The sequence below is a fragment of the Perca fluviatilis genome, chromosome 11 (assembly GCF_010015445.1).
Source record: "Perca fluviatilis chromosome 11, GENO_Pfluv_1.0, whole genome shotgun sequence".
Lineage (NCBI taxonomy): Eukaryota > Metazoa > Chordata > Actinopteri > Perciformes > Percidae > Perca > Perca fluviatilis.
In genome coordinates this window covers 32,524,153-32,538,194 of record NC_053122.1, presented here as the reverse complement: position 1 = coordinate 32,538,194, position 14,042 = coordinate 32,524,153, and the positions used below count along the sequence as shown (strand labels likewise).

The 14,042-nt window shown below is 37.7% G+C and overlaps 1 protein-coding gene across 2 annotated transcripts; it reads left to right on the top strand.

Moving 5' to 3' along the window:
• The first annotated feature begins 103 nt into the window (after positions 1 to 103).
• LOC120568566 lies at positions 104 to 13,653 on the top strand. Of its 2 annotated transcripts, XM_039816158.1 has the most exons (6): positions 104 to 362; positions 9,312 to 9,614; positions 9,700 to 9,990; positions 10,858 to 10,983; positions 11,597 to 11,640; positions 13,170 to 13,653. In XM_039816158.1, the coding sequence occupies exons 1-6, from the start codon at positions 305 to 307 to the stop codon at positions 13,335 to 13,337; spliced, it is 990 nt and encodes a 329-aa protein (XP_039672092.1). In that variant the 5' UTR covers positions 104 to 304; the 3' UTR covers positions 13,338 to 13,653. The 2 variants fall into 2 exon arrangements, with proteins under 2 accessions (XP_039672092.1, XP_039672093.1); XM_039816159.1 differs by lacking the exon at positions 11,597 to 11,640 and having other exon boundaries at positions 13,170 to 13,340.
• Positions 13,654 to 14,042: the final 389 nt, after the last annotated feature.

Genomic DNA, 14,042 nt, shown 5'->3' with positions numbered 1-14,042 from the left:
CCGTATTTGGTTTCATGTCTTGTACAGGCGGGTAGTAGAGAAGAGGATGTAGAGTAGATTAGATTGATGGGAGTTAAGGCACAAGCCACACCCTGCAGTACAGTACTCACCATGCTCTATATATACTGGTTTCATTTGAGTTGCTCAAATAATAAAGTAATAAGTTTAGAGACATTTCTTTTGTAGAAACAGTTCCAGTTGAAACTCTTCTCAGTGGATTGCCCAGAAAAATGTCTGAGAAGGTGCAAGCTGAGCTCAGTTCATAAATAGCCTTACCACTTCCTCATATGGTACATTTAGCAAAATGGAGCTTGTTGTACTTCTCTGTGCCGTTTCTCTGCTGCATTCATGTGAAGCACAAGGTAAGAAATGTATTTTATTTATATTCCCTGTGGTTGATCGACTGAGTCGGTTTTCAAAGTTGTCAAAGTTGCTGTAGCACTATTTCAGCAGTATAGAAGTTAGGTAAGAAATGTAATGTTTTATTGGAACTCATTTTTGAATTATTTAGTATTGAGAAATGTATACAAATCTCGGTACAATTCTCTGTAATATGCTCATTGTCAATTATTTCAGAAGTAATCCTAATAACATGTAAAACTAAAACTTGAATTGATATATATTCAGATATCAGAGGTGAAAAAAGTACTAATATATTGTACTAAATATGTAAAATGTAAAAGTACCAATACTTTGATGAAATATTACTCAAGTACAAGTGAAATTACCTATCTGAAAAATTACTCAAGTAAAAGTAATAAGTAGTTCATTTAAAATGTACTTTAAGTAAAAGTTACTTAGTTACATAAAAAAAACTGTAAAACGGGGTGGGGGGATCTCTCCCATGCAGCGAAAATAGGACTGAAACAGTCTCTGAACCGTCGTCTCTCACCTGATCCACCTCCATCTCGTTCTCAATCTCTTACAGAAAGACTTGGTGCCTGGTAGGCAGCCTAGATCAGGGCCGGAGTGGGACTCATTTTCAGCTCTGCAGTTTCATACCTTAGACCGGCCCACTTTACTTCACGAAAAATGTAATCAAAACCTTAGTAAATAAGTCTGTAATAGCGCCCTGTTCTCTACAGCCTTGTAATTCAGTGTATTTTTGTAAAATATCACTATTTCCAAGTGTTGCTTCATAAGATAGATTCAATAGAAAAGTTTACCTATGTTCCACAAGGCTCACTGCTTGGACTAATTCTATTCACCTTGTATATGCTTCCTCTAGGCAATATTATTAGGAAACACTCAATTAACTTTCATTGTTATGATGATGACACCCATTATACCTATAAATTAAGCCAGACAAAACCAGTCAGTTGACTAAACTCCAAGCATGCATCAAAGATATAAAATCAGGGATGACCTACAATTTTGTTAAACTCAGACAAAACTGAAGTGATTGTGCTGGGCCCTAAACACCACCGAACCTCATTATCTAAAGATGTAGCTACTCTAGATGGTATTGCCCTGGCCCTATTTTTGAGCAGGATATATCCTTTAACGCCCACTTAAAACAAACTTCAAAAACAGCTTTTTCACCTTCGTAACATTAGGAAAACATAATGCTGAAAAACTAGTCCATGCATTTCTTACTTCCAGGCTGGACTATTGTAATTCCTTACTATCAGGATGCTCAAATAAAACCGTTAGGACTTTCTTGCTGATCCAGAATGCTGCAGCGTGTGTTCTGACAAGAACTAAGAAAAGAGATCATATTTCTCCTGTTAGCTTCACTGCATTGGCTTCCTGTAAAATCCAGGATTAAATTTAACCCTCCTGGTGTCCTCAGGTCAAATTTGACCCGTTTTCAAAGTTTCTTCATCAGAAAATGTGGGTTTCGTCCTAGCAAATTGCCTAAAAATAACATGGGTTGTTCCATACGATGCTCTTCTCAAGGAAAAATAAGGATCAGATCTCTACTTTCATAGAATTTGGGGTGTTTTATTACAGCATTTGAAAAAACTATGGAATGGTTTCTAAACAGTATCCTGACTAAACTTTTTTTTTTTTTAACTCAAAAATTAGGTATAATTTCATATAAATGAGGTTTATTGACCTTGAATTTAAAAAAAAGTGTACAACTAATGGGAATAAGTTGATGTTACCACTAACATCAACTTTTCCGGAGATAGTGAAAAAAAGCCACAGAAACCTCAAAAAAGCTTCAAACACCTCTGAAAAAGGGTTAACCCAGGAGGACAACAAGTTGCATGGTGGACGGGAAGACAACACAAGGGTTAAAATACTTCTTCTGACCTACAAGGCTCTAAATGGTCAAGCACCATCATATCTACAAGAGCTCATAGTACCTTATTGCCCCTCTAGAGCACTGCGCTCCCCGAATGCAGAGCTACTTGTGGTACCTAGAGTTTCTAAAAGTAGAATGGGAGCCAGAGCCTTCAGCTACCAGGCTCCTCTCCTGTGGAACCAGCTCCCAGTCTGGGTTCGGGGGGCAGACACCGTCACCACATTTAAGAGTAAACTTAAAACTCTCCTCTTTGATAAAGCATATAGTTAGGGAGTGAGGAATTGCAGCGTTCAGCCAGGGGGTGTGTGTCTGCAGACGCGGCACCCCTTCTCTTCTCTGCTTCTCTTCATAGTCTGTATGAAGAGAAGACTGTATAATCAATGATATAATCAAAGGAGAAGGAGGCAGGCCAGTAGGCTACAGCCCGAGCAGGGGAGAGTTCTAGCCCGACCAGGCTCCTCTACTTTGATACACTGAGCTTCTCTCTCCTCTCCCTTCCATGCATCCATGTCCCAGAAATGCTTGTTACTAACCTAGCTCTGGGGAGCTTATTCCCCGGAGTCCTTATGTTTTTTTTCACCCAGCTGTTTTCCTTGGATTAGGGTGGCACCTAAATCATAGTTGCAGCTGTCGCCGTGGTCCTGCTATGCCCTGTTGCACCCTGTTACACCCTGCTATGCTCTGCAGTGCCCTGCCACATCCTGCTATACCCTGTAACGCCCTTCAGTGCCCTGCTATGCCATGAACTACTACGACTACTATTTCTAGTCATAGTTCCAGTATCTTTATTGTGACTGTTATTGCCACTGTTCACCACACCCCCAACCAGCACCGTCAGACACCGCCTACTAAGAGCCTGGGTCTGTCCCAGGTTTCTCCCTAAAAGGGAGTTTTTCCTCGCCACTGTCACACTAAATGCTTGCTCTTGGGGGAATTACTGGAATTGTTAGGTCTTTGTAAATTATAAAGTGTGGTCTAGACCTACTCTATTTGTAAAGTGTCTTGAGATAATAATAATAATAATAATAATAATAATAATAATAATAATAATAATGATTTGATACTATAAATAAAACTTGAAAAAATTGAATTGAATTAACAACCCAATGACGTTCAACAATATCAGAATCTATTTTCTGTGCAAATAAGTAATCACAGATATCCAACATTTGAAATTAAATAAAGAACAAGATACATTGTATGCACTTTCTAATGACCATACTCTATTTTTTCTTTTGAAAAATATTTCATATAACTTTCTCTTCCCTTTCAGTTGTGGGCTTTGTATATTTACTATCATAATTTTGAAGATAAAGGCATAATGTCACAAGTAATATTTGGGCATAAAAAGTGATTATATTGTGACTAATCTGATCATGTTTGCTTGTTCACACACTGTGGTACAACAGCTTACAGTAGATGTGCCTTCCACACTGACAGCAGCTATCCCTGATGCACACTACTGGCTCTGCTTCTGACACTAAATCACATTTTATAAATTGTCATCATTCTCAGCCAGGGACGGACCGGGGCTAAAAAACAGCCCTGGACTTTCTCCCAAATAGGCCCATCATCCGGCCATTTGCCCGTAGCCGTGCGCGACAGACACTAGCCAGGATGTCCTGATACTATGCCACAATACTGTAGCCTATCGAACAAGGTATTCACAGCAAGTAACATCTCAAATGATGATGGGGTTATGTTTATTAGCCTCAGCCTTCAAATAAAAACAAAAAATGTACAATGCCATTACATCTGCATTGAAAATAAAATACAAATAATGAAATGTCACTGGCTGCAGAAACCCCAAATTACACAAACTTGTAAACAGTACAGAGTATTACTGACAACACTTTCAGAGATAAAGTAGGCTACTTGCTGTACCTGAACATGGGGATTAGATATATTGTAGGCCTATACCAAAACTACACTGAGAGTGTTAGTTATTATATACTATAACTATTCAAATATAAATGTATATAACATGTGTTACTTTGTGTTAAAGAATTAGCATTGAATAACCTATTTAATATTTTCTCAATGTCATATTACACTTTTGATTCATATTAAGGCTGTGAAATGATGAAAATGACGAGGCCCTATCAATGTTGTCTGTGAAGCTTTCACAACCAACCACCAGGTCTTTGCCAGTTCCACAATAGTAAACGCAAATATGAAAGACAAGGAAAAACTGCACTCTGATGGAAGACAGACAGAAAGTGCAAGCTAGGAGTTTTTGGTTAAACTTGTGGTTTTTGGTGGTTTTGGTGAATTATTTAGCCCTCTTCCCTGTTTGTTAGCACGTTTAGAGTGGTACCAATGTATGCCTGATGTTTTCCCGTTTAATTTAATACCATAGTCTTCATCCTAGCAGCAAAACTGAGTTCACTACAACCTCTCATATACAACCAAGTGAAATCGTGGTCAACCCGCGATTCATTTCTAACGCGTTTAATGTTTCAAATTAACAGAAATTATTAAATACGTTAAGTTTGACAGCACTAAATGGCACGATCATTTTCATAATCATGATGCACACTCGTGTTGAGCTGACAACATGCAATTCGCTAAGATAGGGATAAAGGCAGCCTATAAGTTTCCTGCTCCTCGCACTTACCAGTAATGCTGATGTGAAATTAACTCACGTCTAATGATGTAGGCCGACTCTTCTTCTTCAGTTTTATTTTTACACGTAGCATATAAGTAGGCTATATATATGCTGTTGGCTGTTAATATCACTTTAATAGACTTTTTTGTGCCGATGGCCGTCGGTTGGACGGCCGTTCTGGACTTTTCCAGAACGCACAGATTGTCAGTCCGTCCCTGTTCTCAGCACAAATCTCTCCTTTTTATAAAGCTTTCTGATCAAGTCAAGTCAGTTTCATAATGGTAGTGCCATATCATCTGGCATCATTAATTATCCCAGGGCATTTTTCATATAGAGCAGGTCTACACCACACTCTTATTAATTCTTATACTATTCAGTCAATGAGCAACCCTACCTGCCCAAACTGGAGTTCTGGGCTCATATAGCTGGTGCTTGGTAACGTTACTGGCTCTTCATTGTCATTGTTAGCAGCAAACTGGACTAGTAGCTGCAACAGAGCTACAAGAAAAAGTTTGATTCATAAACATAAACGCTGGTTTGCAGGCAACGTTGTATTGTTTTGCAAGACCACTAGCATCCTGCACTTCTCCTAACTAACTTAGTCTCATCGTCCTCATTTGGTGTTTTGCTAAAAAAAGAAAAAGCTAATCTGGCCGCATCACTTTCTAGAGCTCTCTTTTTTAAATTGTCGCCTTTTCAGTGCCATTTTACGCTTTCTATTATCCATTTAAAACAGCTTTTTTTTGCTCGCGGTGGCATCCTCCAACAAGCCCCAGTGACTGAAGTGTACACGGATGGTTTATTTGTTTTTTTTAGCAAGTTTCCGCCATCGGAGGACTCAAAACATAAATACGTCATCATTAACCAGGCTGCACTCTGTGAGTGGGCTGCATGAATGTAGATAAATAACGTTGGGCTGCAAGAAAAAATAAATACTGTAAATACAAAGAGTGGGCTGTGAGTGCAGGCAGCCTAGGGACAGCATCTATGATATTGAACTATGATTTCAACCTGGCCCTCACAAACAAAAAACCAGAACGGCCCACCTGGAATTCTCCCGGTGCTCCCGATTAGCCAATCCTGGTTTGGCCTAAATGCTGATCATTCGTCACTGTTCTGCCAGGTCCATTAAAGTCAAGAACAGCACAGACAATAAAAATGCATTAGGACATTTTATTGAATACATTAAGAATTAAATTTGGCGGTCAGAAGAGTCCCCTGACCTTTCACCTTTCACCAGCAAAGAGTCAGGGGACAGCATTAGAGGACGCTCACACAGTTTAAGAGAGCTAAACTATTATACCCCATATGAACAGAACAACAACGATGACATAGAAGCAAATGCCACGTTATACACGACAAGGTGGAGCAGGGGAGGAGGTGGGTTGCATACATGTGAACAGCAAGCAGTTAGGAGCAAACTAAAGCAGCTTTAAGTAGGACGCCCTGTTTGGGTGTATAGCCATTTACTAGCGAGTGAAGTTGACCAACTGATGCGCTGTTGCAGCTCAGCTGATGCGACCGTGTTGTTGTCCAATAGCGGTTAGCAGTGTCTTGACTACTTGGCCTGCCAGAACTGACGCTGACGCTCAAGTGGTTCCGGGCGCAAATTCTTTTTTCTTCCTTTTGGTTTTGGTTAGTCGAAGTTTTTTTTATTTTATTCAGTAACGGATGGAATGTGTAATGTAGCGAAATACAATACTTCACTCAAAACGTAATCAAGTAAATTTTAAATTACCAATTTTAAAAACTACTTGAAAAATACAAAATACACAACAAAACTACTCAATACAGTAACATGAGTAAATGTATACTTTCTACCTCTGTCAGATATACAATTATGTCAGTTATTACCCCATTCTTTACCCATGGGTCCCAAAATGATTGTGTTTCTCTCTGATTTATTTAAGAGAAAGTACAATACAGTCATTGCCTGACAAGCCAGACCCACATCAAGATGTTGGGTCTGGGATCTCACCATTGAGAGGGCTCAATCCGAGGGGCGGGATAAGCGGTCGTCTTTCAAATTCCCTCTGCACATAATAGGATAGTGCTACAACCAGGCAGAGCAACGAAGAAGGGAAACAAATTGCCAATTAAATTATCAAAATTCCATCAGCAAGCCCTTTTAGCTTGGAAGCTAGCCTTTGTCCGCAATTTTTCACCGCACAAGACCTTCCTCTGGAAAAAATTGTAACATAGTCATTAGGATCAAATCCTTATTTTTTCCTAATTGTTTCCATAGAGATTTAAATCACATTCTTAATCTTTTCGATGAATCTGGTGATATGCTGTCCTATGAACAATTTATGAATGTACACAATTTTCCAATTCCTTTCAGAGAATTTAATTCCTTAACTCGTGCAATCCCAAATGGTTTAATTCTACTTATAAAAAATTATTTAACCTATGATGCACATGTTATATCACAGCCTGTTGGATGGAATTGAAGTAACACACATAAAGTGTAACAATAAGCATATTTGCCAAATTTTCCAGAGAAAGAATGCAGTTGTGCCAAGGGGCAAGTTTGTGTGGAGATCCGAAATTGTAAACATAAATTGGAGAAAGGCTTGGCTTCTACCGTATAAATATTGTGTTTCTAACAAAGCTAAGTTTTACATAAATTTTACATAACATATACCCTACTATTCACCTTGTTGCTAGATTTACTGACATTGACTCTTCCTGTACATTTTGTAAACAGAATATTGAAACAATATCTCACCTTTTTTTTGATTGTGAAATCTCCAAAAGATTTTGGACAGATTTGGAGTCTTACTTTTTTGAACCCACCAACTCTATCTACTCCTTTAATCTTAAAGATATGATCTGTTTCTACAATAATTCAGATAATGGTGCTCTTGAGTATCTTATAAATTTTGTTATTCTGTATGCAAAATTCTATATTCACAAGCAGAAATTTTCTAACTCTTCTCCTAATTTTGTACCTTCTCTCATAGAATTTAAATCTATACTGAAGTCACTTAGAACGTTGGATAACAAAAAAAGTATTAAAATTGTAGATACTGTAGAGCTTTTTTTCCCTCAAACCTCCTGACTAAATTGATGTCTTCTTGTACATTTTTTTTATATTGTATACATATATATTTTCTCTTTTTTTAATCTCTCCTTTGTATTTTTTTAATTTTTATTATTATTTTTATTATAAGTTTGTGCACTTGTTGTTCACTTGCTATCATTGCTTACCTGATTTTTGTAATCTACATTTTGTCAATAAAAAAAAAAAAGAGCAACGAAGAAGGTAGCGAAGCTAGTTGATAGATTAAACTTTTGCCGTATCCGGTTGGCAAAACTCCGAACACATCTTCCTTTTTAAAGAATGACTTCAGTACCGTTCTTTATTCTTTTCTCAAAGAAAAGCTTAACTCCAAGTCTTCCAGAAGACCGCTGTTCCCAGCAGCAGCAGCAGCAGCAGCAGCCATAAGCCCCGCCCACCGACTCTATACACGATGTGATTGGCCTGACCAGGGTTTGGTTTTTCCAGCTCGCAAGCCAACGGAGATGCCTAGACTGACCCTGGCTGCAAAATAAATTTGCTGCCACTAGGGTGCGTCTATTTCTAGGCTAATACAGTGATACATTTAACTAAAATGTGTTAATTCTTGTACAAGGCCCTAATCTCTATGCTGAGACAGAATGATCATTCTCTCAAACAGTTATCAGCCAGTCAACAATTTTATTACTGTATTTAAATTGTATCTGCATTCTGATGTAGATATGGATCCAGATTTAGATGTATTGTAAACACTTTGTGTTATTTAAGTAACACATAGGATTGTGTGTGTTTGGTGGAGGTACCCGCTCTTTAAGTCTGTTCTAGTTCTTTTTTTTTATTTCTGCTTTACATTTTAATACATATTCAACTTTACAGTGGATAACATCAGTGGAACTTTCAAAAACAAACCTCTGGAGGTGGTTTGAGATGCATTACCAAATGGTGAAAACATGTTCGTCTTTTCAAGATGCATGTTTAAACTTTACTCCTCTCATAGTGTAACAACCTCACTCTGTGGTTATAGCCACTGACGGTCTAATAGTCTGTCTGTCTCCTCTGTACAAGCTGGGGAACAATAATGTGGGTAAGAGGGGAGAGAAAAAGAGGGCAAGGTGAAAAAAAGTTCTCTAATTTTCAGAAGAGGCAGAAGGGAAAGACTTTTTCATGTTAAAAATAAAAATCAAGACTTTGAGTAACATCTTACTCTCAGTGGGCTTAGTTTAGCCAAATCTTCTATGCTGAGGCAAGCGGAGTCAAGAGATATATCTGATACAAGGCATTTTTAGAGACATTTGCTAACACTGAAGTTAATTCATAATTTTGAACTAATGGTCCAATATGTAAGAAATATAGTAGTAACCCAGTAATATTTAGTATTGACCAAAGAACAATATACTGTGTGTGATTTTGATTGTGTGTCTACTGTTTTACAGAGTCCAGTGCTGTGACTCCTGTGTTTGTGAAGAAGAGAGAGGATGTGCTTCTGAATGTCACAATAGCTGATGATCCTAAAGACGATACTGTTATCTGGAGATTCAATAAAACAGTTAATTTAGTACGATTTTTACCTGGTAGAGGACCAAAAGTCTCTGATGATTACTCTGGAAGAATTGAGTTGCTTGAGAACTACTCTGTGAAATTGAAGAATCTAACAGAGACAGACAGTGGAGTTTATATTGCAGTAGTGTCTGGGGATAAAGAAAAACAAATAACTGGATACAAGATTACAGTCCAAGGTGAGTTTATTAACAATCAGACACTGATGGAGAGTTTCTGCTGCCATGTTTCTAAAACCTCTCCACCTGTCTCCCCCCCCCCCAGATCCAGTGTCTCCAGTTAAACTGTCAGTGGACTCTGTGTCTAACAGCTCAGACTGGTGTAACCTGACAGTGAGCTGCAGAGCACAGGACTCTCACATTAACTCCACCTTTAGATGTGACACCCACACCAACACCTGCAGTCAGGAGGAAGGAGAGAGATCACAGGTCCCACCCTCTGCTGCTGATCTCAATGTCTACCTGTCCAAAGGCTCCATCATCTGTAACCATAGCAACCAGGTCAGCTGCACCAAGGACATCGAAGTAATTGAAAAATTCTGCCCCCGACATGCTGGTAAGTCTGAAAGACAAAACTATAAACAGCTGATAATAATGCACAGTTGGTTTAGACTTATTTAACCTTTTGTATAAGTATAATTTTATATGTCCAAGTACATTTTGATTTCTACCATGGTACGATACATAAATTAGGTTTGTTAGGTTTAACCCATGAATTTTTCAAGCGGTGTGTAGGCTGTAGGATTTTAGCATTTCTCAAGGAAGAGTTGTTCTGGTGGCAGAAATTAATCATTATTGAGTTAAACCATATTGGGTTTGGTATTTTAAAAGCACCATTTGCAATGCAAAACCTATTAACGATATTTTGTCCTCATCTCTTTTACTGTAAGCTGCTGTGAACAGTGTTTTCTTGGACATGGAACACATAAACTTGTGTCCGTGGGGAAAAGGGATATAAAATGTAGTTTTTACATATTTCTTTTAAATTAACACATATTTCGGTGAAACCTAGCAAAAAAACAAAAAAAATATAAGCCTTATCTATCAGCTAGCATCAAGTGTTAGTATAAAGTAGGTCATAAAGAAATAGGTCAGTGGAATTTAAACATTTTGACTCCAGAACTAGCTATCAGTATGAACCTCTACCAGGTTGGTGTTATAAAACTAAGAGGCAGGTGGTGTTTAAATTAGATCATTCAGTGACCTTTGGAAGGTTGGTAGTTTTAAAGTGAAATTGTGACAGTTTAGTTCCACCCATTAGGGTTTAATGAAACAAACTAAATGATGTCTTACAGTTGAGATCTATTACCAATGAATTTGTGTAACTCAAACTGCAGTCCGTCAAAAGCAACACTGACACACTCAATTACGCTGCATGGCTTAAACCAGGCCTCATACCTGGCTTCTTTTTTCTTTTTTACAGGTCGTGAACCTTCAAATGCCATCTCTGTGGGTGCTGGTATTGGCATAGGTATCTCTCTCTTCCTCCTATGTATTGTAGCAGCAGCAGCAGCAGCAGCATTTCGTTATCATCAAAAGAGAGGACAATGTAAGTCCAAGTGTGCATATTAATTAACAAAGATATATATATATATGTTACCTGTACATGGGATTTCAGTGTTATAGAAAAGTTCATCATCACCCATACCTGTAAACCCACCTTTGTTATTAGGTAACCTTTCATACAGTATACAGTGTGGATGGGAATCCACAAATGTTTATCATAGTCAATGTTGTGCCAAAGCTCTGTGTAACATCAAGTCCCTATATGTAGATTTATATGTGATTATTGCATCTTTCAGATCATTCTATTAGCAGTGTCTACTGTAGACAAAAGAGAAGATCTCATCATTTTGAATTCTTCAAGCTTTAGTCCAGTCATTCTTAGCATCCCCTGGTTAGATCACAGCAAGCATGGTGTTTGCCAAAGCACATTTTACTTTATAACACAACCTCTAGGAGTTCATCAACATCACAACATACCAAATCCTACACACAGAGGCTTTAAAGTGTGCTGCTGTGTGAAGATGGAGAACTTTAGACATGAAATCTGGACTCAATGTTGCTGCAGCTCAAGTCATGTAAATGTAAAGTAGTCAGGTAAAACTGAAAAAAAGGAAAATTATAGCAAATCAACATGTTTTTTTTATGACTGCCTGCAGATAAAAGAGAGAGCATGGAGAATACAGTATATGAAGTTCCTCGGGTAAGCGTAAAAAAATCATTGAAAAATCACTTTTTTTTTCAATTTGCCTGACACACTGAGTGTTAAAAGAATTTTTTATCAAGAGATGGATAGAAACACTAAAAATGTCATAGTTAGTTTACTTGCAAGTAAACAGAGTCAATTTGCAGCGCTTACAGCAAAGCACTGAAAGATATGACTAACGAGAAGCCCTCTACATCAGCTTATTTATGAGTGAAATTCAGTCATAATACTATGTAATACTAGTAATAATAGTCGATGTAGTCTTCTTTATCTGGTCAGAGTCAATGTCGTCTCCTCTATCTGGTCCGGGAGTGCATGTTCTGGCCTCAGGCTCCAGACAAAGATAGTCAATGGCTCCATGGTATCTTGTTAGAGTGCCATCAGTATAATATGGCATTCCATGCAAACAGTTTTAATATTAACAAGACAGAAAAATGCAAATCACAAAAACACACAAAACACTGAGGAACACAATTTCCATAATTGCGACCAGTTTGAGGATAATGGCAAAGTTAAGAAACCTTTTTTTAAATCAAAAACTGGAGCCTCTCATGATTACATTTATTATCTCTATGTACACCGATTACGATACATTTTCCTGAACAGGTGATCTATTTACTGTATATAACCTGTCACTCCTTGCTACACTAACTTCTGCATCATCAGCTGTTCCAGCTCCTGCTGCTTGCTCCTACCTGTGCCTGTCCAATGCTTTGGACCTGGTAAACTTCCAGGTGCACCACAATCTATCTGTGCAAACCTGCTGCTGCAAAGATCTGACAAGTAGTCTACTTAAACTGCAGTGTGTTTCTTTATTTATGCTGCGTACGTGTTGTTTGCTTGTGTTTTATTATAGTTTTTGCATCCTTTAGAAAGAAAAGTTACATTTTTGAGGAAAGGGGACAAAAAGACCAAACTGTGTTCTACTTTGCAAAACAGCGAATGCATGTTCCAAAATGTGTTGTGTTCTCAAACCTTCATACTAATATCATATCTCATACTGGTGCCTGAAAAGACAATACTGCAGCAATATAATATACATTAGGCCAAAGGGTTTTATGCACATCACATCAACTAAATGATCACAATTTTCGCCCTTTTCTTCCGTTTTTTTTAGCACACACCAGTTAACCAAAGCTTCATGTAACTTCCTACTGAACCAAACTGTTTTAACTTCTGCATTCTCTTACACAATAAATGTTGTGAGCAAAATACTCTCAGGTGAAATCTGCACTCAGTGTTGACGCTTTTGCAAACCATATTTTCAGTCCTAGAACAAATCAAGTAAAGTAGAAAAGCTGTAATTTGCAGTTATTTTTTCAAAATACAACATACTGTATGTGCTGTCACAGTGAGGTAGATGCATTCTTTATGTGCTTGTGTTTAAGCTGCAGTGTGCTGTACTCTCGCGGCCAAGAGAGTTTGATGAACTCAACTTTGGATGTTTTAGATGTGAAGAAGTAGAATTAAAGTAAAAATGGAAAACAAAAAAATAAGCTAAATGTTGTATGTGATTTCTCTTCCAGGTCGGACATACAACCTTACCTCAGAGTCCAACAGCTGAAGTTACAGGTCTTTCTCCGACCTCCACCTACAGCACGGTAGGGCCTCACACTGGACCTGTGGATTCCAGTACGACTCTGCCAGAGAGTCTGTATGCTCAGGTGGATAAACCCAGGTCCTTAAACAAGTAATCAGCATGGTATTACACATATACAATTTACAGTTTAGCTGTCTATGTTTACAGTAATGTAAGTTCATGTGACCTGCTCTGGTATTGAGAGACTCCTCCAATACAGAAACATTTCAATGGAAACAGCTGTAATATAATGTAATGTTATTAGTATTTTTGTAGTATTATGTTAATATGTATGTATGTGTGTGTGTGTGTGTGTGTGTGTGTGTGTTTTTAAACACCTGGACATTTAAATATCTGGGGTCAATATCTGCGCATTTCGTAATTTTTTTTCATTGAGCCATGTGTCATTAAAAATTATATTTTGTTTTATATTCAGTGTGTCAAGTGTGTTTCATATAACAATACAGTAGTACTGATGGATTCATTGCAGAAGAACTCACAATATACCAGAGGGGTAAAGATCTTTTCATTAATTTACAAAATCACAAACAAATATTAGATGATTATAAAACTTTACAGTAATACGTCTCCAATAATGGTGCATGTAGCAGAAACTGATTCCACCCTAAGATAAAGAAATATAATAACATACTGTACATACTGTATATATGCAATCATTTTTAGAACATTGTGAACAGGACCACATTCACAACATTCACATTCTTGATCGTACAAATATAGCAGTTCTTTTTTGTGGTATTATAATATAACATCTCTGTAGAATCATTTTATTTACAAAGTGAGCACAGTGATTATTGGG

Excerpts from the sequence above, each read along its gene's own strand:
- LOC120568566 (XM_039816158.1), top strand. The coding sequence starts at position 305 with ATGGAGCTTGTTGTACTTCTCTGTGCCGTTTCTCTGCTGCATTCATGT. Across the intron at positions 9,991-10,857 it reads ATTCTGCCCCCGACATGCTG|GTCGTGAACCTTCAAATGCC; the intron begins GTAAGTCTGAAA and ends TCTTTTTTACAG. Across the intron at positions 10,984-11,596 it reads TCATCAAAAGAGAGGACAAT|ATAAAAGAGAGAGCATGGAG; the intron begins GTAAGTCCAAGT and ends GACTGCCTGCAG.